The sequence below is a fragment of the Panthera tigris genome, chromosome B3, assembly GCF_018350195.1.
Source record: "Panthera tigris isolate Pti1 chromosome B3, P.tigris_Pti1_mat1.1, whole genome shotgun sequence".
NCBI classification, from domain to species: domain Eukaryota; kingdom Metazoa; phylum Chordata; class Mammalia; order Carnivora; family Felidae; genus Panthera; species Panthera tigris.
The window spans coordinates 65,796,385-65,823,080 of NC_056665.1; the positions used below are offsets into that span (position 1 = coordinate 65,796,385).

At 38.8% G+C, this 26,696-nt stretch overlaps 1 protein-coding gene across 7 annotated transcripts in view; it reads right to left on the bottom strand.

The window, feature by feature from the left end:
- CDIN1 (CDAN1 interacting nuclease 1) overlaps window positions 1–26,696 on the bottom strand; it is a 215,832-nt gene that overhangs the window by 85,743 nt on the left and 103,393 nt on the right. For 6 of the 7 annotated variants that reach the window (XR_006218681.1, XM_042989197.1, XM_007097626.3 and 3 more), the window contains 2 exons: window positions 18,577–18,642; window positions 17,863–17,968 (listed from right to left, as the gene is read on the bottom strand). Coding sequence is in view for 6 of the 7 variants with exons in the window: in XM_042989197.1 (XP_042845131.1) it covers window positions 17,863–17,968; window positions 18,577–18,642 (172 nt within the window). In the remaining variant the exon portion in view is untranslated. Of the gene's footprint in view, window positions 1–9,116; window positions 10,046–17,862; window positions 17,969–18,576; window positions 18,643–26,696 lie in introns of those variants that run through there. The other variant, XM_042989198.1, reaches the window with a different exon arrangement.

Genomic DNA, 26,696 nt, shown 5'->3' on the forward strand with positions numbered 1-26,696 from the left:
CTCCAATCAATGGTTTCTATCACAAAGATAAAGACAGATTGTAAAACATTTACAGCATAGAGACCTCCTCATTGGTTTGGTCTGTTTCAAGCATGAACAATCTCCGTTCACGTTTATCATTTTGAAAAACGCATTTAATTTCTTTGAATTAAAAGCATTAATAGCTCCAACTAAGATGTTTGGCTTGATGGTAACGGGAGAAAAGCGACTAGAGAAATTTGAAAAGCAATCATTTATATACATTTCAATATTGAAATACTTCTGTACTGAAGGCAGCATTTCACGTTCATCTGTGGGGGAGGAGAAGGGCAGAGAGAGAAGGCAGTGAGTGTCAGGTATCCTGACCAAACCTGGGTCCTTGGTACTGCAGGAAGGTCAGATCTTTTCAGCATTGTCTCGGTGTGTCAAAATATGTCAACAAACATCACACCACAGGAAGAAGAATGAGCTCTCAGTTCTTTATACCAATGGAGCTCTGGACGTAGGGTATGCATGAATGGTTTTCCCAGCTGTTTGACAAATGCAGCTCCCAAGGTTTCTTTCAAGTGTGATCGTTAAAAGCCCTAGGTTTTTACATTTTTGCACACAACTTTCTTAACCCACATGACTTGTGATGGAAACTGATGTCAGGTTAACTATCAATACTCCAAATAATCAGATTCAAGGCAACTAAAGTTACTATATAAATGGTTAAATGCAAGAGATGAAGGTTGGGAGTCCATAAATTTAGAAACAATTTTATTCACTAGAAGAGTGATAACTTACTGTTCATCAATTCTCTAAGCTTTATTATGGATGTCATTATATCACAGTTGTCTTCTTTCTTTACATGCCCAGGCATTTCTCTACACTCCTCCGTGAAAACCCACTGTGGCTATTTCCTGTGGGTGATCCCCAAATCCTATCTATCTCCAATCCATCACTTGAATCAATCCACAACCCAGTTGCCTCTGGACATCTCTGAACATCACAACTGAAGTTATTGCTAACCTGGATTATTTTCCACTCTCAATTCTTTAACAGCATCGTTATTCTCCACGCCACCAATATCAAAGCCTCAAAGTTATCTTTGTAGCATACCTCCCAATACAACATTTAGTTACTTGCCGAATTCTGTAAATTCTATCTTTATCATCTCTGTAAGTCTGCACAATCTCCTTCCATTCCCACCCACTGTTATAATTTGGGAATTAATGGATTATGTCAATAGGGACAACTGTGTTAGCAACTGTGTTTCCACCCCCAACTGCTTGTTTCTGTCTACTCTAAGCAATGCTACCTAGAGCATCCATCCTAAAGTTACATCCTTATCACGCTACACTTCTATCAAAAAAAATCTCCCCTGGTTTTCCAGCTTTGTGACCTGTGTGCACTTAAACTCTCTGCCTCACTTTCCTCTTATGAAATGGAGAAAAAATACTATTATCTTCCTCATAGGATTGTTATGCAGATTAAAGTGGATAATACATGCCAGTGCTTAAGCCAGTGCCTCGAACATAGATGGTGCTCAGTGTTAGCTATCTTTGTGATCCCGGTACATGTTTTGTTTCCCTGTTAGATTAAATTAAACTCCTTGAAGGCAAGGTGAGGTTTTGTTTATCTTTGTGTGCTCTGAATGTATGAAATGTTGTCTCTTTATAAAGGAACTCAATACATATCTACTGAACTTTGTCATATATCTATGCTACTACTGACGGACCATTTTGCCAGAAAGTTGCATTAGGAATATTTAGTGGTAAAAATATTCATTTTACATTAAAATAATGAGAGACAGCTGGAACTGATCGAAATTTTGCTCCAGTGCCAAGTCAGTATGGTTTTACACACCTGGCCTATGCACATAACCAACAACTTCATTTTCGCCAGCTTCATAATCAATATAGAGTGCTATGAAAGTATTATGCTGAAGCTATCTAGGATGACAATGATAGACTCATATCTACATAAGTTGATGAGCTTTATGAATTAAAAAAACTCTTTTGGCTAAATAAAGAATTTTGCATTAATTTTGAATTTATGATCACTTGGAATGAGCTATGAGGGATGCTATACGACTAAATTTAAAATGTGTAGGTGGTGGTGGTTAGCAAAGCTGCTAGAGATAAAAGGGAAGAAAATGGCAAAGAGGAATATATAAGAACTACAAAGGGGTTAACAAGATTGTTAACTTGTTGGCAGAATCCCTGTGAGAAAATAAGGGTGAACAAAATGGTAAATATCTCGCTGTTAGTGATTCAGGTAGGAAAGGGAGCAAAACAAGAGAATGGAATTCATAAATCATAAGTAGGCTAAGAATGTAAAGGAGAAAGCAAGAAAACATAAGAGAATCTAAATTGCTTGTGTTAAATGGAATAAATGGATAAATGGAATTCATACTAGGAGTTTAGTTTTTACGAGAATACGACTTCCAGGGTCACTTAGAAATGAGAAGGAAAGGATGTTTACCATTGCTATTATGTATCCACATATGACTGTGTTTTATGAGAAGAGTATGAGACATGCAAATTATATTCATGGCTCATTTTCCATATTCCACATGTGGGCGACGAGAATGAGCAAGGGCAAACTAGGGCAACACGGCCTCATCACCTATAAGTCACCCATCCCAGGAGATTCTTGAATGATACCAAATTGCAAAAGATGCTCAGAAATGGGAACCTGTATCTCTTCAATGCAGAGGGAGAGAAGAGCAAGAGAAAAGGCCTAACTTCTGTGAACAGGGCTCTACCTCAGCAAAAGACGGCCAGCTCTATGTCTATCCAAATGGCAGCAGAAGCCCTTGGTAAGTACTATTGGAAGATGATTGAAGAAAGGTGCCTTCTAAAAACCATACACTTATTACCCGATCTTTGGCCTTGACCATACTAATTCCTTTCCCTTTGTTGGGCAAAAAGCAGTGACTGAAAATTCCATTTCAACTCTAAGGATCCTGGAAGAAAGAGACCTAGAAGTCTGTTTGAGAAAGAGAGAGAGAGAGAGAGAGAGAGCGCGCAAAAGAAAAACCTGAAGGTGTGCACAATCCTCTCCCATAAATTATTCTATTCATAGTTGATGATTAAGAAAATGTTTATGATAAAAATGAAATCTGTAACTTAAATAGCAAATAAGATCACAAGGTTAACACTGAACAAGACAAACTGTTTACAGTATGTTAAAACTATGTGTTAAAAGCTATTAATGAGAGACATCTACTTGGAGCCAAGTGGGGCTAGAGGGACTGGATTTATCCTCCTGCTGGAAAGAAAGAAACAAACAAAATAGATGATGACAAATATCCAGCAATGAGGGACAATGATCCCTGAGTGATGGGAAACAAAAAAGGTAAGTCCTTTGCCCCAGCCTATTTCCTGGAGAGAGTTTTCAGACTGCAGTGTGAGGACGAAGAACTTCAGTGAGGGTGAAGAACCTAGGTGAGGCTCAGTGGGTCTGAGTTGAGGAGACGGAACTGGAAGAATGGGAAGACCAGGCAGCTGGAGTCTGTAGGACATAATACCAGCAGAAGACAGCTGCACAGAGAGAGAATTCCAGAGACTATCTCTGGGTCTCCCTTGAGTATACACAGAATATTGATCAGGGCATGTATGACTTGGACAATACTATCACCAATTTGACCTAACTGCCACTTACAGAACAGTCCACTCGCAACAGAACTTCCAAGTGTGCATGAAACACTTGGCAAGATAACCATAGTCTAGGCCATAAAACAAATCTCAATAAATTTAAAAGGATGCAAGTTTGTGTCTGACCTCAAAGGAATTACATTAGAGACCAATAACAGGAAGATATGTGAAAAATTTCCCAATATTTAGCATACATCTAAATAGCCTGGGAATCAGAGAAGACATGAAAAAGAAAAATTAGAAAGTATTTGGAACAAACTAAATATGAAAACCCAACATATAAAATTTTGTGGAATATGCAGTTCTTTGAGGTAAATTTACAGCATTAAATTGCCTGTCTTAGAAAAAAGAATGGTTTCAAGTTAATAAACGCAGTCTTCCACCTTAAGAAACTAGAAAAAGAAGAGAAACTGAAACTCTTTTAAGTAAAAGAAAAAATACAGAGAGAAATAATCAATGAAAGGGAAAAAGGAAAATAGAAAAAAATCAATTAAAGTAAAAATTGGTTTTTTCAGAAGACCATAAAATTGATAAATCTCTAGGAAGACTGATCGGAGAGAAGATACAATTACCAATATCAGGAATGAAAAAGTTGACATCACTACAAATTCTACAGTTATTAAAAGAAAAAGGGAATATTCTGAATAAGCTTATCCCAACACATTGTAAAACTTAGATCAAATGAACACATTGTTTTGAAAGATGCAAAGTACCAAAGTTCATTCAAAAAACAAAGGAACAAAAAAACCAGCCTGAATCATCCCTACATCTATTAAACAAGCCAATTTTGTAGTTAAAAAACCTTCCAACCACAACAATAACAAATAGGCACAGATGGTTTGACTGGGAAATTCGGCCTAACAGTTAAGACAGAAATAATAACAAATCTGCACAAACTTTTCCAGAAAATTGAAGAGGAAAGGATACTTTCTAACTCACACTATGAGCCAGCATTATTCTAATACCAAAACCAGACAAAGACTTTAACAAGAAAAATAAGCCCCAGACCAATATCACTCATAAATGTGTAAGTGAAAAAATTCTTGATACATCTTCAACAAATCAAATCCAACAAGATATAGAAAAGAATATTTTTATCCTTTCTTGTTGTTTCATGACCAAGTGGAATTTAACCTAGGAATGCAAGGTTGGTGTAACATTCAGGAATCAATCGCTGTAATTAACCATTTTAAACATTAAAAAGATCCATATGACCATCTTAAAAAATAACCATATGATCACCTTACTTGATGCAGAAAAGCATTTTATGAAATCCAACATCCATTTTTTATAAAATCTCTTAGCAAGCTAGGAATAGTAAAGGAGTTTCCTCAACCTGATAAAGAAAATCTACGAAAACGGACAGCTAACATTATCCTTAATGGTGGAAGATTGAATGACTTTCCCCCAAGATCAGGAGCAACGTGATGTATGCTCTCTATCTGTATGCTCTCTATCACTAGTTACCTCTGTATAGGTGATTCTAGCCAGTACAGTTTAAAAAAAGCACCCAAATTGAAAAAAGTGTAATTGTCTTTATGTACAAATGACATGGATGTATACGTAGAAAATCCTCTGGAATCTACCAAAAAAGTAAAGTATTAGAATGACTTTTACAAAGTTGGAGGATGTAAGATCAACATACAAGATCAACTTCCATTTTAATTGGGAGATTGAAATGAAAACTACTTTTCACTTTTAATAGAATCAAGCAATATAAAATACATACGGTTCAATCTAATGAAAATGTGAGAGATTTGTACACTGAAAACTATAGGGCATTTTTGAGAAAAATATTAAAAACCTAAATAATTGGGAGAGATACCATGATTATTGATCAGAAGACTCAATATTCTTAAGATATAACTTCTTCCCAAATGGACCTCTGAATTCAATGTAATCTCAATCAGAATCCCAGTAGACTTTTTTAGGGGAGATTTATAAGCTGATTCTAAAATTTATATGGTAATGCAAAGGACACAGAATAGACAAAAATAACTTTGAAAATGAAAAATAAAATTGGAGGACTTACACAGGTTCCAAAATATAATGCTTTAGTAATCAAGATAGTATAGAATTGGTATAGGCAAACTGATCAATGGAACAAAACAGAGAATTAGAAAAAGGTCGACATATAAATAATTAATTGATTTTTGACAAATGTGCAATGGCTGTGTAGTTGAAAATGCAGTCTTTACAACAAAAGATTCTGAAACAATTAGATATCCATACGCTAGAAAACAAACTTTGATCCATGTGTCATACCATATATAAAAATTAACTGAAAATGGATGCTAGACCTAAATATAAATCTAAAAATAAATCTTTTAGAAAAAAGGGGAAGATCTTTGTGATTTTTTATTTTTTCAAAAGATTTTTTTTTTAATTTTATGTATTCTCTTCATCCAATGTGGGACTCGAACTTACAACCCCGAGATCAAGAGTTACATGCACCACCAGCTGAGCCAGCCAGACATCCCTGTGAGTTCTTTAGATCTTTGAATCTTTAAAATTTTTCTAGATATAACATCAAAGGCATAGTCCATGAAAGAAAAATGGTTAAACTGGACTTTATTAAAATTAAATTGAAAGCCACTGTTAAGAGAATGAAAAGACAAGCCCCAGAGCAGGAGACAATACTTCATATCTGATCACACATCTGATAAAAGACTCATACCCAGAATATTATTTTTAAACTACCAAAACACAATAAGGAAACAACTTGAAAAATTAGCCAAAGACTTGAACAGACATTTCCCCAAAGAAGAAAGGTAGCAAATAAGGATGCAGAAAGATTTTCAATATTAGTCATTATAGTAATGCAAATGAAGGTCACACTGAGGCACTACCACAAAACTCTTAAGACAGCCTGAAGTTAAAAAGACTGAACACACCAAGTGGTGAGGAAGTTGAGGAATGCCCGAAACTATTATTTTGCAAACAGGTAGAAACATATACTTACTGTATGTCCTATCCATTTAATTCGTAGGTATTTGGCTAAGAGACATGAAACCATACAAATATTTTTACATGACTATTCAAAGGAGCTTTATTACTAATAGCAAGAAATAGAAACAACTTAAATGTTAAGTCAATAGGTGAATGGACAAACAGTCGTATAGCTATGCAAGTGAATATTTCTCAGCCAAAAAAAAAAAAAAAGGCCCGACAGAGAGTACATGCTATGATTCCATTTACAGAAAACACTAGAAAATGCAAAATAATGTATAGTGAAGAAGTCAGATTAGTGTTTGCCTGGGTGCAGAGAGAAGTGAAGGAATTGAGAAAGAGGATTCTCAGGGCACATCGAACTTTTGGGGTGGTAGGTATGCTTAGTATCCACACCATGGTGATAATTTTATGAATTTATATACACATGTGTCAAAACTGGTCAAATTGTATACTTTCAATATATGCAGTTTATAATGTCGATTGTATCTCCATAAAGCTATTTTTTTTTTCAGTACTGATGGGTTTCATTTAATTCCACTAAAAGATATTTTACAATTTTCTACATAGACTTCTTGCACATAGAGTTAGGTATTTGGATTTTTTGTATTCCTTTAAATAGTATATCTTTTTCTTAAATTTTTTCTGTGTTACTGATATATATAAATGCAATGATTTCTTTTTTTTTTAATATATGAAATTTATTGTCAAATTGGTTTCCATACAACACCCAGTGCTCATGCCAAAAGGTGCCCTCCTCAATACCCATCACCCACCCTCCCCATCCATAAAGCTATTTTTAAAACTTATTTATTAAAATAGACTTACTTTTTATGTGCAACCAACTACAATTCAGAAAAGCAAAACAAAACATGAACTCCATTTAAAACAAAAACATGTATTTCTTATCAAATGTTCCACAGTCCACTTCTCTTTGGATTCAGACTGGTTTTTAGACAGTTCAGTCAGAATTTGTGAATCTGAACCGTATACAAAATGACTTCACTGATTCAGCGGGCTTCAAATCCAGTAACTTAGGGGTTAATTATATTCTGGGTGTAGTAGTATATGTGACAGGCTTTTATTTCTTTATTTATTAAAAAAATTTTTTTAATGTTTAGTTTTGAGAGAGAGAGAGAGAGAGAGAGAGAGAAAGAGAGGGCATGTGAGTGGGGGGAGGGGCAGAGAGAGAGGGAGACACAGAATCTGAAGCAGCCTCCAGGCTCTGAGCTGTCAGCACAGAGCCCGACGCGGACCTTGAACACACAAACCGTAAGATCATGACCTGAGCCGAAGTTGGACCTGAACCAAATGAGCCACCCAGGCACCCTTGACAGGCTTTCATAATAATCCTACAGATACACGCTTTGAATACAGAATAAGGGCTCTTGAGAAAGCAATGGAGAACATGTGGCCTATTTTTCTCGAACCTCATGAAGGTAAATAATCTAAACCACATATGCCGGAGAGCTTTTCAGTTCAGCTCCGCAAACCCATTAACTGAGTAAAGTAGCCTTTACTAACAGATTTATCACCACGACTGACAGGAAACTGCCTGGTGGAGCAGAAAGCACCCAGGTGTGAATTCAGAGGGGGATGTGGATTCAGGTGCTATCCCTGTGGTTTACTGCCTCAGGCCTTACCATAACCCCTACTATAAGCTCCACAAAAGCAGGTTGGGTCCTTACTGACTGACATAGTGCCTGTGAAACATTTGCTGACCTGAACCTTATTTATTTATGTATTTATTTATTTATTTATTTATTTACTTACTTACTTACTTATTTAAATGTTTATTTATTTTTGAGAGAAAGAGAGAGAGTGTGAGTGGAGGGTAAGAGAGAGAAAGTGAGACACAGAATCTGAAGCAGGCTCCAGGCACAGAGCCTGACGTGAGGCTCGAACCCACAAACTGTGAGATCATGACCTGAGCTGAAGTTGGAGGCCTAACCGACTGAGCCACCCAGGCGCCCCGAACCTTTATTTCTTAAAGCTTTATTTTTCTTATCAAGACCGTTTGAAAGCAGACAGGCTACGAATGCGAGGGCTGGCTGGCAAATCAAGGCTAGGTAAAGAATTTACCATCAGTGCTGCATGTAGATTAGCGTGATCGCCTCAAGTTTTCCAAAGAAAAGAAAAACTCTCAAGTCTAGGTTCTGCCCAGCATCACTTAAATCAGTTCTCCAGGGAGAAGGCCCACATCAGTATTTTACTTTTTAAAAAATTTTTTAAACATTTATTTATTTTTGGTAGACAGAGTGCAAGCAGGGGAGGGGCAGAGAGAGAGGGAGACACAGAATCTGAAGCAGGCTTCAGGCTCTGAGCTCCGAGCTGTCAGCACAGAGCCTGACGTGGGACTCGAACCCATGAAGCGCAGGATCATGCCCTGGGCCGAAGTTGGATGCTTAACCAACTGAGCCACCCAGGTGTCCTGGCCCACATCAGTATTTTAAAATGCCCCTCATGTGATTTCAATACACGGTGACACTTGAGAATCACTGACCTAGATCCTTGAGCCATTTTAGCATCAGTTTCAACCTGCTCTCCAATATTCTAGAATGAATCTCAGAAATGGATTCTTGGGCTTCTGACTCTATCCATGCTCCTGAGTCACTCCCTATTGGCAGCGTCTCTATTATGCTTCCCTCACTCTCTCTGGATGATCATAATGGTTGTGTTTCCATCCTTGGAATGACCACCCAATCATTTGCTTGTGAGTTTGGTGTGGGGTAACTTTTCTGAACCATATGTGACTCATACTAATTTTATCATAGTGGGTCAGCAGGAGGAGTCATCCTTTCAACAATTTTTTGGTACCCTGATTTTGGAAAACTGGTCAATATGCTCTCTCTATACACTGGCCACCCACCAACACCCCCTCCTCCACAAAAAAATCTTGTGCATGCTTGAAGACAGTAACCAGAAAGATAGCTTCCTGAGAAACCATAATTCATTGATATTTCCTTATATGTCTATTTTCTTTCTCTTTATTCCTTCAACCCATTCCAGTTTTTTTTAAACAACTGTCTCTTTATTGCAAGTATCACTTGAAAAGCCTAAGAAACATTTCTATTTCTCATTCAGTTTCGTATTAAGTCAACATTGAAAAACAACAACAGCAGAAAATATGTATTCCTTGGTGGGGGAAAATTCTTGCATTTCCCTCTCCAAATGCAGAAAAAGAGGTGACGAGAGAAATCATTCTTATAAAAGTCCTATATACACGGCAGACACATCTTTCGTCCTTTTGAAACATTTCAAGGTTTCTCCAGCTAATAACAGTGTCAAGTATTTGTGTGGAACAACAGAACATCAATATCTCACGACCATCCCCACTATGAGAGTTGGAAAAGCAAATTATTATATTTTACCTTTAGAGGAGCCCGCTTCAGTGCTTTTGCTAATTATTAGTCGATCTGTCTCTTGTCGCTGATGGACTACTTGTTACTATACGGCAGGAGTGCCTTCCGAGGCTGCTGTAATTGAAGGTTTACAAGAGCTTCTGCGGCTGAGGCACATCCAACTTAAGACAGATGTGCTCAGCCTTGTTTTTAACAGGACTGAAATAACTGGAAATCGGTGATTTGGCTAATTGCAGGCTTCCTGGAAGTATCTCAATACAGGAAAAACTTTAGCCCTCCTCTGAAAAGTACCTTCCTTTAAGTCTAACGGTGGGCAGCCCCATTCAAAATGCCTCACCTCTCAAGGTAGCACAGACCAGAGAAAGCAACAGCTAAACCATAGACTATAATCACCAATCTTTAAAATATACTTAGAGGTAAGAACTACAGTCAGATCAATTCTTGTGGCAGAAGGTATTAGCTTAGCATTGCCTCCAGAAGAGTAGACTCTGTGGAGCCAACGATTCAAAAATCTGACATATGGAACTCAGTTTTCAATCTTTTCAGTGATACATAAATGTGATCAAGACCATATTGCCTCAGGTGCTCATTTCCCCTATTTCCTAACACCAGTATAAGAAATGACTTTGGAAAATACACGTATTTTCTTCCTTTGATACTGTTCTTTAGAATCATTCAAGAAGGGTTCATGGCCTGGCCCAGAACTTGAGCGGATTCTGCTCTGGAACCCTATGGTTATATCTTAACCCGTGGGGTAAGGAGTCTTCAGGACCAAGGGGACATCCCTCACTTGATGTCTATTCCCCCAATCTCTTTCTAGGCCACACTTCATGCACCATGGACCTGACAAATTCCTGATCAACTAGCCATGAGACCACCCCCAAGGCCTGCATAGCCCTCTCTCTTGGGTTCATCTGACTGATAAGGTGGCGGACCACCAGAGTGTCTATCTCTGCCCTGAAAGATGGCCAAGGGCAGTGGTTTGCGGGAATGTGCACGGCACTGGATGTGCAGAATGCAGTGTGCTTGACAGTTTCCCACAGGTAGGACTGGGCCAAGGGTAGGAAAACAAGAGAGGTGAACTATGCAGCGGGACCAACGATGCCACCATTGTCATATGCAGTCTGGATCTCCACGGAGGCTGGGAATTCTTAATGCAAATCTTCCTATAGGACAAAATACACTTTATTGTTTGTTAACTTGATATACAACCTTAAATCCTCAGGCTCATGGTATACAGGGCTCCATATGTACTCTTGCCCCGAGCCACTGGAATGTAGGGTGGGCCCAAGTTTTATGTATCCCCTAAAGAAACCACAAAGTATCTTCTGCTCAGGATTCTTAAGGCATTCCATGTCAAATCTCAAATGAGAGATTTGGTTCAAGTTTTGTGAAAGCAAGTAATGAGATTATAAATATTTATCTAGAAAACTTTATAATATGTGTTTGCCTTTTAGTTATCAGTTGTGTTCTATTTTAAAACTCCTTACGTAAATACGCTGTAGTTGATGAAATAGATCTGAGAAAGTCTATACATCTGAAAAGTCTGGAAAAGCTTTTTTTAAAAAATGAGGCATTTTTCTCAGTTCTTAGAGTGGCATTCTCAAAGAAAAAAAAAATTGGGCCCTATTGTGGTATAATGTCACAGTGTCTGAAAATCCTTAATGGAGGATTCAAAATGTTATCGTCGGCCATGCACCAAAAAATTCACCCATATATTCATTTGGTCAAATAAATATCTACTGACCACCTACTGGCACCACCACCAGCCAGGCATTCCACCAGATTCTGGGCATTTTGATGGCAGATAAAACATAGAGATAAGATGAAACTCAATATTAACTGGAGGAAGGTGACAGGTCAACAAGAAATTTCAATAGTTGACACATGCTATGAACTTAGCAGCAGAATGCAGGGTGGGTACTAAACCCAACCCTGGAATGCAGGAAGGTTTCCCAAAGACACGTCAGCCAAGCTGAATAGCTGAAGAGGAGTTTATCTGGCAGAGAAAGTAAATAAAAATGTCCACTCGGAACACTTTTAAATTCCATCAGACAGTGATATACAGGAAAAAGAGACACAGGAATGAATATTTGTTGACCACTAGGTGCTTCAAAAGTGCCATATGTGTGGGGCGCCTGGGTGGCTCAGTAGGTTAAGCGTCCGACTTCAGCTCAGGTCATGATCTCACAATTTGTGAATTCAAGCCCCATGTTGGGCTCTGTGCTGACAGCTCAGAGCCTGGATCCTGCTTCGAAATCTGTGTGTCTCTCTCTCTCTCTGCCCATCCCTCACTAGTTCTTTGTGTCTCTCTCAAAAATAAATAAAAACATTAAAAAAAAGTTTTTAAAAAGTGGCATATGTGTATTAAATAACTGGTCTTCATCACGACATGGTCAAGATGGGATTACTGACATTTTATTGGAGAAAACAAAGACTCAGGAGGGTTAAGCAAGTCATTCCTAGTCATGGGACTGGAAAGTGGCATAGCCTGGATTCAAACTCAAGAACAGGAGAGATTCCTCCCATCGTTTCAAGGATCACTACACTGGAAAATCATGTTGAAACAAAACTTTGACTTGTCCTTGCCAGTCAGTAAGTTTCGATCCTCTTTGAGAGAAATAAAGAGGTAATACATGCAAAGTGCACTGTAGTTTGTAATAGATGCCACTGGTGACAGTGTGCCAGAGTGTGTCCAGAATGGCAGATGGCAGGGCTGAACTTGTGGTTGGGATTCCCACCTTCTTGATCAGGAGTTGTTGGGCACTGTTCACGTGCTGCCTTAGCTGCTGGCAGATCTTTGATATTTAGCGTCACTTAAAATTTTCATTCAGACGGACCCACTTTATCTCCAAACACTAAAAGTGAGCACAGGGTGTCTACTCCTATGTCTCTGAAAGGCCACGTGTATATACAGAACCCATGCATGTAATTTGGACTCAGATTATAGAATTGGTTTTTCTTTTCTTTTTTTTTTTTTTTTAAACCTGTCACCATCAGAATATGAAAATATACTTAGTAATACTGGCCAAATTGTCAAGGAAGTCACTTTTTGACTATAGAAGTAGAATGGAAAGGTTATTGGGGTATTGATTGCATAAGGAAATATGGTTTTTATACAATTTATATTTATAGTCCTATGTATATGGGATATCTGTGTGTATGTGTAAATATGCATGTATTTTTTTAAGTTAAAAAAATTTAAATGTTTATTTTTGAGAGAGAGAGAGAGAGAGAGAGAGAGAGAGAGAGAGAACATACGAGTGGGGGAGGGGCAGAGAGAAGGGAATAGGACCCAAAGTGGGCTGTGTGCTGACAGCAGAGAAAGCCCAATGTGGGGCTCGAACTCACGAACCGGGATCATGACTTGAGCTGAAGGCGGTGCTTAACCAACTGAGCCACCCAGGCACCCAACATGTATGTATTTTCTTTTTTTTTTTTAATTAAAACAAAAAAATTTTTTAACGTTTTTATTTATTTTTGAGACAGAGAGACAGAGCATGAACGGGGGAGGGTCAGAGAGAGAGGGAGACACAGAATCTGAAACAGGCTCCAGGCTCTGAGCAGTCAGCACAGAGCCCGACGCGGGGCTTGAACTCATGGACCGCGAGATCGTGACCTGAGCCGAAGTCAGATGCTTAACCGACTGAGCCACCCAGGCGCCCCTGTATTTATTTTCTATACAATTGTATATATAGTCTTACAGAATTTGGGGCTGTATTATGGTCCAGATGCTGCTTCTCAGAGGCCTTTTTTATTTCCTTTAACTCCACAGAAGTAGAGACTTGCAGCTTGAGGAGTTATTTAATCAAGTTTCATACCTGGGATAGGGGCCTGCTCATGGGAGAGGCAGCTTATGTTCTGTACTCAATATCTTTGGCTTCAGGGAAGGTGATGGCATTCGAAATTCAGATTTTTCTGAGGTTAATTAAACCGGGGAAAATATCTGAAGCTTTGATGACAAAGGAATGAGGGGCATACTACATATAGCCATACAAAAGGAAAACCCCTTTAATAAAGGCTTGTATTCAAACAAATTGATGCTTATTTAAATGTTTATTCTTTCCCTCAGAAAGGGATAAATATTAGGAAGAAAGGTCCAACTAAGTGAGAAGGGAGAGATGACTTAAGTGAGGCCTTTTAGACTGAGTGGTCAGGGAAGGTTTCCCTGAGGAGGGGAAATATGGGCAGACACCTGAATGGTGTGAAAAGTTTACCATGTGGAGATTCAAATGAAGAAAACTCCAAGCAGACAAATTAGCCAGAGTAAGAGTTCTGAAGTAGAAATCAGCAGTGTAGATTTAAGGAAGGCCCAGAAAGCCAGTGTGGCCCCAGAAGTCTAAGAGGGAGAGGGAGCCTTAGTTGAGGGGAGAGGGAGAGAGGGAGAGAGAGGTAGATGTGCAAATAACTGGGGGTGGTGGAGGGCCAGATCATGCAGGGCTCTGAATGTCATGTGAAAGAGTTTGGGTTTTATTTTAAACGTGACGGGAAGCCACTGAGGAGTTTTGAGCAGGAAGCAACACAATCTGATTTGTATTACCCAACAGTCACTCTAGCTAGGGTAGGAAAAACGGACTATAGGACGGTAACAGTTAATGTATGGAAACCACTTTGGAAGCTCCAGCAACCGTCCAAGAGGTGATGACAGACAGCGAGGTGATGCCAAGTAAGAAGGTGATGCTGCGGCATGAATGGAGATATGGCAAAGATGGAGCTGAGGACTTTTGGGTAGGCTGGTGATGGGTTAGGTCTTTGGCTTGAGCAACTTGGGCAAATTGTGATGCCATTAATTGATCTTGGGAGGAATCGGGGGAAGCAACGAGCCTGAGGAGGCAAATCAAAGGCTTAACGTCAGACCTGTTAAGTCTGAAATAGCCATTAGATATCCAAGAGGAGACATGAGCGGACACTTGCAGAGACAAATTTGTACTCAGAGGAAATATTAGGACTGGGAGCAAGAATTAGGAGATACTATTATAGAGGTGGTATATAAAACCATAGTCTCCGATGAGATCTCCAAGGGAGCATGCAGGAGTGAATGTAGAGGGCAAAGGGAAGAGGGGTGAGCACTGAGTTCCAGAGCCCTCTTCCCAAGGAGCTGGGAGGAGGAAAAGCCAGCAAAGCAGACAGAGTATGCTGCTGGAATGGTAGGAAGCAACCCACTAGAGTACCTCTTGGAAGTCAAGAAAAGACATTTTAATAAAGACACAGGGTATGATCAACATTGTCAAAAGGTGCTGAAAGAATGAGTAAGAATAGCAACTTATATAAAAGAAGAAAACTCTTTTAGAAACATTAAGCTAAGAACTAAGGGCTCTGTAATTACTTATGTGAGAAAAAGGGCTTATACAAGGTCACAATTCTACAAATATTAATTGAACAGTCTTCTTATAAAATCCGATGTTTAATCTAAAAATAGTGTGACAGGGGTGCTGGGTGGGTCAGTCAGTTAAGCTTCAGACTCTTGATTTCTGCTCAGGTCATGAATTCGTGGTTCCGTGGGATCGAGTCCCACTTTAGGCTCCGTGCTGAGTATGGAGCCTGCTTGGGATTCTGTTTCCCTCTCCCCCCACCCCCAACTCTCTTTTTCTCTCTGTCTCAGCCCCTCCCTGGCTCGTAAAGCTCTCTCCCCTCTCCTTCTCAAAATGAATAAACATACATACATACATACATAAAAAAGTGACAATTTGATAACAGTGCGTATGTTAACTAGAGGCTGCTTATACAAATGAAGCAATTAACCCAAATGCCAACCAACCAACAGCCTCCTTGAAAGGCTATCCACAGGTGGGAGAGATGATTTTTTCCACTCTCAACAATTTTAGCAACTAGTATGTGAGTTATGTTGAGGCTAAATATAAAGAGTAGGATTCCATACTTTCATAAATGGGCTAAGTCGAAATGCCCTATCACTGGTGAGTTTGTGTCACTGTTATAATCAAAATTTTATGTCCAAGTCAATGCCTCTGTGTTCCATTTTGGATGTCACCACTACTTCCATTTCTTGGCCTCTCCGCAGACATTTGGTAAAACTACTGAATTCTGTGTAGAGTATTTTCTCCTTGGATGACCTAGAATGATTCAAAACCAAGGGCTACTTTTCATTTATCACACAATATGCCCTAAATGAATCATGCCCAGTAGCTGGTGTATATTCAAAGAAAATGGTTAGGGAATGTAAACCAATAATCATGTAAGTAAAGCATCACTGAAATAGAAAAAGTAGCACACAGCAGAATAATCTAAAATCCAGTCCAAAGGCAACTGTATTAAATTATCTATAGCTCACATGTCCTCCAGCCAGGTCAACAATGTATAGAAGGCTGATTACTGACTAGATTATTTAACCAGCCTCTAAAATAGAGAGTGCTAGGTACACAGTAGGCACTCAATACATGTAGAGTTATTTTAGAAAGAAAATATGATTTTGGAATTTTTAAGCAAGCTCTACTCTTTGGAATTCAATTTGTAATTGTTCCCCATGAAAGGCTTGACCAGCACCAAAGTGGGGACACGGTCTCCGTGCATAATGATTTTATCAGTTTTTAAAAATGCTTTAGCAAACTAAACTTACACAATTTGATTTTCTTGCCATTGCTTTCCCTATAGCATCAAAGATGATTCTTTCTTTACTATTTCGAACTCAGAAAATTGCTAAAAATCTAAAATTCAATTTGCCACATTACTACTAATTTGAATAATGGCTGAATAAAAGACAGGGAACGCTGAAGCAGCATTGATTTCTAAAACATTTTGCACTTTCCTCCTCCATCCCTGTAAAGTAAAGCTCGGATGCTACGCACAATTACACAAGAAAATCAAGAAAGCCATTACATTCAGCATTTTGTCATGATCATTGTTACCATGGCAAAAAGTGGGCTTAGTTTAGCACAGCTGTCACGGACGAGGTCTGCTGGCCTTTTGTAAAGCTGAGTAACAATATGATACCAAATTCTGTAGCCTGTCACTGTTTTGTTTTGTTTTGTTTTCTTCCCCAGGACAAGACTATTGTCCACAGATGTTACTGTCTCATTCCTTAATGATCTGGGCCAGTGTCGTCATCTTACTGTATTCTTGGCCAGTGACTGAGGAACAGAGTTAATCTAGGAAGGTTACTGCTTGCCCTACCTCCTGTTCTAAGGGGGGGAAAATGTGTGGTGTGAAAACTTGGGACTTCAATACTAGAAAAAGCCAACGTTTCAACAGTGGTACTATAAATGACTACAGAGAGGCGCTGGAGAGGGCATGGGTTTGGGAGTGAGAAAGACAAATGCATGATAACTAACTGTAAGGCATATACTTTCTCTCTGAGAATCAGTTATGTATAAAGTAGGAGAAGTAACTTCCTTGTGAAGATTAACAGAGAATGTGGAGGCCCAGGCACATATTGAATGGTGGGTATTCAATAACAAAAGCATCCTCCCCTCCGACCCTCCGACCTTTTCCCTTAATCACTAAGATTTCCATGCCTTGAAGTTGGTAGGTAAACTGTTTTCTGTTGGAAGGTAAATCATTTTGATCTTTCACATCATTTGTACACTATCCTCACAGAGCTAAGGGTAAGGTATTTTTAAAGGTCTGAGAGTATGCATAAATTTCACATCAAAAAGAAAAAAAGTTAGTGTCGATATCGTAATACACCCCATATCTTATTACTTCTGGTTTTAGTGATGCCAATATTATCGCTATAAAATGGAATGTGGGAGTATATACTAATTTTGACCTTATGCAGAGATTTTTACTTATAAAAAATGAAGCAACATTATGAAAGCAGAGAAGTTTAAATTATCTGAAATGAATACATTAATCAAGTCTCTGTACTTACCAGAAACAAAGGCTAAGAGCATTTTTACCAGCTAAACAAAATATTTTTTCTAATGAGATTTCAGCTGAGTATCGTTTATCTTAAGAGAAAAATAATGGGACCTTACCTATTCCAGTAGCTCCAGAACTGGTCATGCAGGTAGGCATGGTGGCTACATTCATCACCAAATGAGGCTTTGCTTTCAATCCAGTGAATTATGTGCCCTTCTACAGCTAAGGGACAAAGCATTACTAATACAGAGCAAAGAGAAGGGAAGACTGAAAATACTGAACTCTGTCTAGGCCTCTCTGTACTTCAAATTAGCAAGCGGAGGCTTAGCCCTCGCTGTCATCTACGGATGTAATTAGAAAACAACACATTGTATGTGTTCCTTATGAGGAACATTAATGCAATAATCATATCCCTTTGATTTACATCATCCTCTTCGAAAGCACCTCTCCTACTTTGACACTGCCTCTGTAAGTGGGCAAGTAACGGGAAAGCAAACCAAAGCAAGCCAGCCTGGCTTCTCAACAGAACCACATGGAAAAATTCAGAATTGAGAGAGATGCCTTGAAGATGGCACCCCAAATGTCTTCAGAGGATATGCTTATTTCCCAAATTGAGGTAAACGTTTTCAAGGCAGAGATTTCTTCTGAATCTATTATTGTCTGTAATTGTAAAACAATCCTTTCCAACAATTTCACCCATTTAAAGCTAATCTACTCTGGTTACATTTGCTAATATTAACAAAAAGTAAAAAACAAAACAAAAAGTCTATGGAGGAAACACACCCCCTTTCTCTATAAAAAAAAATGCAGAAGAGAGTTTAAGGACTTACCAACTGGAACTTGTAAAATAAAGTCTGGTGTTTTGTCATAACCCTTGGCACGGAGCTGATCTTCATCTACAGGAAAAACAAATACTGTTACTTCTAACAGTGTTCCATTAACAAGACAGCAATATAATTGCTTTTTTTTTCTTAAAAATGTATAAAAATTACTAATGCAGTCATACATATCTTTCTTAGGCATGCAATGCGGTGTCAGAATAAATGAACTTTCTTAACAAACCTGAAGCATAGATTAAAAAAAATGCCTCTTTGTCCCTTCTGCATTTTTATGTCTTTATTATAAATATCATTAATTCAAGCTGTCATCTGCTACCTTTTTTGTAATTGAAAATACTCAAAATAATGAAATATACTTACTGATTAAAAGAAAAGGCTTTCACCACTATGAATATCACTAATGCTATCAGCCAATATTGGCAATTTACAGTGAGGCACAAGCACAGTGGCCTTTACAATTATAAAGCAAATGTTTTCATTAGAGCAATTAAGAAAGTTTAGTTTCAATTAGTAAAACTATCCCTACACACAAGAACACAGAAAGGGACAAGGACAATAAGATCACTACAGAGAATTAATTGCCCTGCTTAATTCCTTTGGTATGCTATTGTTTCTGGCATTTAACAGAGTTTTACAACTAACAATATGTAATTCTGAAAAGCAAACAGGCTTTGAGATTTTTTTTGTAAGTCTGTTCGATTTCTTGATCCTCTGTAAATATCAATGATCCATTCAGAAGGAAGGGAGGCAGGAAAACAGGGGGCCTGAGAAAGTTGGAAAAAACTAGCAAGGTGCTTGGTTTAAAAAAAAAAAAAAAAAAAACTTCCAGTATTTTCTAAATGCTGTCCTTGACTTCTAATGGCATTACAATGTGATTTCTGAAATGAAGAGTTCTCCATTAGATTTTGGAGTGACCTGGTCATTCAATTCCAGACATGGCTTTCTGTCTTCACCCAACCTCAACTAATGGCCCAACCAAGTAACAAGGAAGGCTGTGTGGTCTCTTAACACCTACTGGGCTGTTGACATTGTCATGCATCCCATTCGCCTTCCTGCATCACCTTTGATTAAAATTAATGGCCCATTCCCAGTGTTGGGTAGCTTATTTCCAATCCATTTGTCAGCCCAAGACAGTGGTTTCATGGCCAATGTTCAGAAACTCTGTTTTAGAACACTCTTGTGTACATCTTGAAAGGTCAGCATTTTAAACGTAAATAACCTTTTAATGACAAGACATATTTAAACTAGATATTTAAGTTAAATTTTGTTAAAAGCCAATGTCCTTTATCCAGACTTTGAAGGATTAATGCCAGAATTCACAACAATCTCCCCTCCTTGAAATATAAAAAATCTTAACTACTGAGATAAGAAAATACAAATTTAAGTAATTTTACTTTAAAAACAAGAGAATTTGGAAGACTGGACTGCAGATGAACCAGACTGGGAAAAATTTTTATCCTCTCGATACACTGGCCACAACAAGAATATTCACTGGAAAAGACATTTATTAAAAGCAACTCAAGTGCCTTGAGGTGATGTTACTATAGCTGATGAACAGTTTTCAAAGCTGGGTTGACATTAAAAAACAGAGATTAATATTTCATTAAAACTATCCTAGCTTGATCAACCTTTGCAGATGTTAAAATCTGTTTCAGAAAGAAAAATGATTATGTTTCTGACAGCAGCTCAAAACAAAATTTCAAAGGTCACCAACCAATCCAAATGTACATATTAAAACCCCTTTGGAGGTACATGTTGCACTCCTGTTCACTGCACCAAAATTACCAACACAATACTTACAATTGAAACGCTGTCACTTAATGTGAAAGTACACACACACACACACACACACACACACACCCCTAAACCATGGGCAGAAAACATCAGGTGAGGCTAGAGAATCTTCCCATCTTTCAGTGGAGAACTTTCAAGTGTAACCATGAACTTTCTCACTCCATTCTCCCCCTCTCCACCACCACCACCCCCCCCCCCCGCCCCAGCCTTCTCAGTAGGAAGTTGATCCGATAGTAACTGTACCCAAAGGATAGCTTCTAGAAGTCTGTGTCACCACTAGTGATATCATATATATATATTGAGAGTAAAGAGGTTATTCCACATGTCTGAAATACCATGTTATTTATTGGGTCTCTACCCCATTCTTTTATTTACTAAAGTCTCACTGCCTTACCATTCCTGTTTCAACCTTCACATTGTTTCTTTCATCCTAGATTTCCCAAAAAAGGAAGAGAGAATTGTTGCAGGATTTTTCACCTCAGTACATGAGATTCGCTGTCTCGCTGCTTAGAATGAAGAGGTGGACACAAAATGAGCAGCAGGAAAAAGTTTATTAGAGTATAAGATTAGAAAGTAAGAATAGAAGGAAAGCTCTCTTTACAGAGAGGGGCCATTTGAAAATGAATGTCTGCTACTTTAGGCAAGGGTCATTGTTGTACAAGGTTCTAGTCAGCACCCCTTCCCTTCCCCCTCCTTCCTTCTCAGGTTCTACCCTAACTGGCTGAATAACTCTAGGTGCTAGGTTGTCCATTCCTGATTGGCTTGACTCCATTGTGTGAGGAGTCAAACTGGTCATACTGTCCCTTGTGTAACGTAAGTTTTATGGATACTTTTTTTAGTTAGGTATTTTGATTGTCAAATTCCTGAGGAGATCCTGAGGGGGAGTAGATGGTGTCTATTACATTCTTAAGAGGAACTTTACGCCCGAGGGGGTTTGCTGTTTTCAAATGCTCCCAGCATTGTTCCAAAATATGTGTTTTCCCCCACCCAGGGACCTCAGGTATTAACCTTTCCCTCTCTGCCTATTTTAACTTTGCCCATAGAATGATGTGGGCAAAGTTCAGAGGAAATGACAGCACAAGAATAGGGAGTAGCATTATGAGCAGGTGGCCTTCTTCACCTGGTTTAGGCCCCAGGAGAAGTTTCTACCATGGATCATCCTATGGGGAGATTTTTAAGGTCAGCCCCATCCATCTGGCCTGATTTCCTGGTCTTTATGCTCATTTCCTGGCCCCCCAGCCTAAAAAGATTCCTTACCACTAGATTACCCAAACCATTGGGTATGGATTTACATTCTGACTATCTTGTCATGGTTCCATCTCCATGATCTAGAGATTATGCTCAATCATCAGCCCACATTGCTTTCCTTCTGCTTCACTCTTTCTTCCTTCCCTTGTCTTATGGTGCTTACTCCCTATTTTCCATAGACCGGGCATGAAGCCTCTAGTCTGAGAACAGGAAATGTTTCCTTTTCATTTTTTAAAACCTATTCATTGCCTCACTCTTACCACCAACATATGCTTTGTATTTAATGTTCAAAAAGCTAAACTGAATAAAATACAAGTACATTTTAAAGAATATCCATGCCTTCTACAAAGCCTAACTAGACTGACTTAATAATTTTCTCTCCTGATTTAACTTTCCATTAATCAACAAGACACAGAGACAAAAAAAAAAAAAAAAAAAATGTGGCCCAAAGTTCAAGGTTTTATTTGATACCTCTTACTGCTATCTTTCATCCTTGGTCCCAACTGTTTGCTCTGAGGTTCATCTTGATCATCAAAGAAGGAACTGCCTCCCTTTCCTTAACACTCATGGGAAGTTTTTCTACTTTTGTCTTTGATCTACAGTATTTTAAATAACATTGGAATTATCCATTCCTTAAAATATGGGTAGAATTCCTCACAGAAAACAATCTGGGCCTGGTGCTACTCTGGTGGGCAGCCCTTTGGTTTCTTTTCCCATTTCTTTGATAGCTATCAATCTGTTTAGATTTTTATCTCTTTTACAGTCAGTTTTGCAATCTATATTTTCCTTGAGAATTATACATTTCATCGAGGTTCTTATAGCTCTTTGTACATAATGGAGCCAAATGGCTACTTAAGATTCTTTGAACTTCCCAAATGGAAAACTGACTGTTTAAGTAACCTCATACTTTGAGTGGAAAAAAAAAAAAAAAAAAAGAATAAAATTAACTAGAAAGGGCAAAAAAGAGGAATAACAATGTTTTAAAATAGCACTTTCAGTACAGCTTCCCAAAATGTTGGAGATCAATATGAAATCAACCTCCAATCCTGTGTACCTATCTTATGCAGTGAATATAGGAAATTGGAAGTAAGGCTCATATTTAAGGTACATGTTAAAAATACCCAATATATTTCATAACTACTGAGTTGCTTAATGTCACAGTTCAAGCATTCACTATCAAAATTAACAGAATATTCTTGCTTAAAGCAGCCTTCTTAGCCTCAAGATCCACAAAATGCAGGATTTTTAGATAATGTGTGTGACTCACGAACCACAGTATTTCTGAGCCTGAAAAGTCTTAGAGATTACTAGTCCAGTATTCCAATTTGTACATGATATAAATGGCCCAGAGGAGTTAAATGACTCACCAAGACCTAGGCCTCTTGGATAGCTAAAGACACAGGTAAAAACCTGCTTCAACCACATTCTAGTTGGTCCTAACAGACCACATACCTCTTTTAATTAAATTTGATCATGTGTGACATTTATGAAGTAGGGGAAAAATTCTTATTTTCCTGCTGGAAGATCTTAAAGCACGGAAGAAGTGATGGCCATTGTCTGATAGTATTTAGGTTACATGTGCCTGAAAAGGAAATGAACTACATAATCTCTCGATTTCTAGCATTTCGGTGGTCCTCTCTCCAATTGAAATTTTAAAAAAATCAATGAAACTGCATCCACAGATAAAACTGAGGTTAAATTTTTAAAAGCAACTCAGGTCTTCATTTATTTTTAGGTTGTCAGGCCTGCCTTTGCAGGGTATTTAAAACAGGAATTTACACATACTTAAAGAACACTGTGAAAGTTTAATTTCTCTGGCCTTTTAATTACCCTCTCCTCTAAATGCCCCAAAATATCCAAAGCAATTAAGTACTAATTACACAATTTCTTTTTCTAAAATAAAGGGCTGATTTTGAGTCAGAGAACAAAACACATCTGAAACTAGTTAACATATACTTAAGAATCATAAAAGGGCATGAGGAGTACCAAGGAAAAGTAAGAGGTTTTCTTTTGTTTGTTTTATTAAAAGACTTTAAAATGTTAAGAAATACAGTTATTCCCAGGAAAATTATGCAAAATTCCAGTTCACAATGCCTGAAAATGAAAAGTAACATTCTGACCAGGCCTTTTATCTATGAATTTGTCAAAAGGCTTCTAAAATGCTAGGCTAAAATACATTCTTTGATAAAAAGAATTTTAACACCTATTAAATTTCTACTAAATTGAAGAAGGGCAAAAGATATATTGTAGTTTTCGTATGTGTTGATGGAATCTTTTCTATTCTCGCATTTTGTTTTCTTGTGTTCCCCCCCCCCCCACCAAACTCTCATTCAATACTTGGAGCTATGGGCCCCCCGCCCCATCCCATATTTTTATGTTCTCAAAGAGTTTCACAGTTTTCTACCCAGTTTAAGAAGTCAGCAAGGTTTTAGTAATAGATGTTACTATGATATGCAAACTATGTGCACAGAGACACAGAACAGATATGCATTTCATGGGGAGACCCACAGCACAGATAAATGAAATCTTTAGAGAACCCAAAATTTCATTACAGCCATTAGTTTCAACCTCTTCCCCCAAAGCCTCTTATCAAAGCTACTACTAAGGAATACAACTGACTGCTCTGACCTCGTCCTTTGCTTATGTCTTCAGGGGACAATACTAGTGAAAATTGAAATGCCCTAAAGATAGGAGACAAATGGGAGGTCACAAAGCTGGGACAGTGCAAAGTGGAGCTGAGCAGGCTGGTCCCTGCCGACTGGTGGCTGTGGAGACAGGCAATATGAATATGAACAACAAAAGTAGAAGTCTTCTATATTTTACACCACATTCTAAATTCTTTTGGTGTAATGCCACAAAAGAAGGGACGAATCAGAATGGCAGAGTAACAAGAATACAGGGCAAGTGGTTGGAAAGGCACAGGCTATGGCCTGGGGCCAGTTTCCTCCAAACAGAACAGGGGGCATTCGATGGGCACTAGAACACTTTCCAACTCCAAAATTCCAAGGAATGGATGATTAGCCTTTGCCCCAGCTCTGCTAGCTGTAGTCATTGATGTTAGAGCCTTCTGCAGGGCCAGTTCCATCTGTCCCAGAAACAATCTCGGTGAAGAAAGGAACAGTAGCAGTTCTGAGTCACAAAATGGATCTTCTACACACACACACACACACACACACACACACGCACGCACACACACACACACACACACACACACGAAGCCAATCTTACTACAGCAGGATCAGATTTGACTCTCAATGCCTTTGGTTTATGGAGACTAACGCTCCAACCTGTAGTTAATTTTCTGTGGAGATGTTTTGAGTTTTTGTCCTGCATCCCATCCTGTTTGGGACTTCCATCCTACTTACAATGTGATTCTGGTGACCGGTACTGTGACCCCCAACTATCAGCCTCAGGGGTGGACACCTGACCCAGACTAGCTGATTAGAGTCCTTCCTCAGATTCATTATGGGACAAAAGAGAATCAACAACTTTTCTCCGAGTCTAAGGAATAAACAAACTAGTGACTGCCAGGGATCATCTTTGTTGCCTGAGAATGAAGCCAACACTTAAAAAAGCAGAACATAAGAGGGGGAAAAGAGATGCTGATGACATTATTTTCTGTGTTCTGGATTCTACACACGCCAGAAACAAACTTCTCTCCTTTGGATTTTCCAAGTATACTGCTGAACCAATAAGTTCTCCTTGTGTGTGTGTATATATAATTTTTCGATTAGACTTTCATCACAACCAAAAGAGTTCCAATATCTCTTCAGTGGCCAGGGTAGCAGACAAGCAGCAGACATGAGTTATCTAACCAGGGCCACGGCAAGGGAAGGGCCCAGAGCAGAAAGACTACTATATAGCAGGTGCACAGAGTAACCTGTTGTCACAGCTCCAGGGAGCGTGTGGTGTTCTAGCAGCATATATGTATGTCCACGGTTCTCTTCCCTTGGTCCCAGGGAGAAGCACACACAAGCATATTTAATAAGGGGAATAAGATGATCCTGAATCCCAACAATTTCCTCGGGAAGGAAGAACAGGACCCAATTCCCCATATCCCATCTCCAGTATCCTATTCCTGTTATTCTGAAAATTGTATCTTACTTTGTAACCTTTGGAGAGCTAGGAATTTAAATAGTTGATACCTTTTTTCTTTTTTTTTTAGAGAGAGAGAGAGCATGCGTGTGTGCATGCATGGGGGAGGGGAGGAGGGAGAGGGAGTGAGAGGACCTTAAGCAGGCTCCATGCCTGGAGCCCAACGAGGGGCTCGATCGTGAGGCCATAACCTGAGCCGAAATCAAGAGTTGGACACTTGACTGCCTGAACCACCCAGACACTCCTAAATAGTTGATACCTTATGAAATACCAACCAGGTCAGTTCTCTTTAGCCTAGATAATCATGTGTTTTATTCCTAGTCCCTTATTCTCTACTGCTAACATCTGCACATAAACACAACCTTAGTACTCTAAATCTCATCTGTTCCTGCTGCCGGTTCTTCACCTGAAGTCACAATCCCCCGTTTGTCACATCATAATCACTTCCCCAGCAGAGCATTACTGCTTCAGGTGGGGAATAAAGCAGCAGGAGCAGATGAACTCTTAGAAACAAAGATCCTAATTTTTTTACAGCAAAGGACATCCCTCACTAAGCCTACCTGGCTTTACAGATTATACCCTCCTGGAATCCCACAGAGTAATACACGAATGCTAGAAAAGCACCCACGTAAAATCTGCTGGTTTGTCATAAGGCAAGCCCAAACATGGGAGGGCGAGGTGGGGATAAAGCAAATGCCTCTCAGGTGTCAGTCAAAATAATTGTTAGCTTCCACTACCAGGGCGACATTCACTGGAAAGAATAAAATATCTCCAGAGCTATCCTTATTAAGCCAAACGTAATAAGAATTTGCACCAGTCAGTGGCTGCGGAAGCCACTAATGAAAGTCCCTCTGACCTGGAGACATGCCAGCCCACGGGGGATGAACAGTTTGTCTCCAGTCTTTGGTATAAGCTCTTTCATAGCCCCCTGACAGTGCAAACAGTCTTATTGTCTTCTCACTATTTTTCTTTCC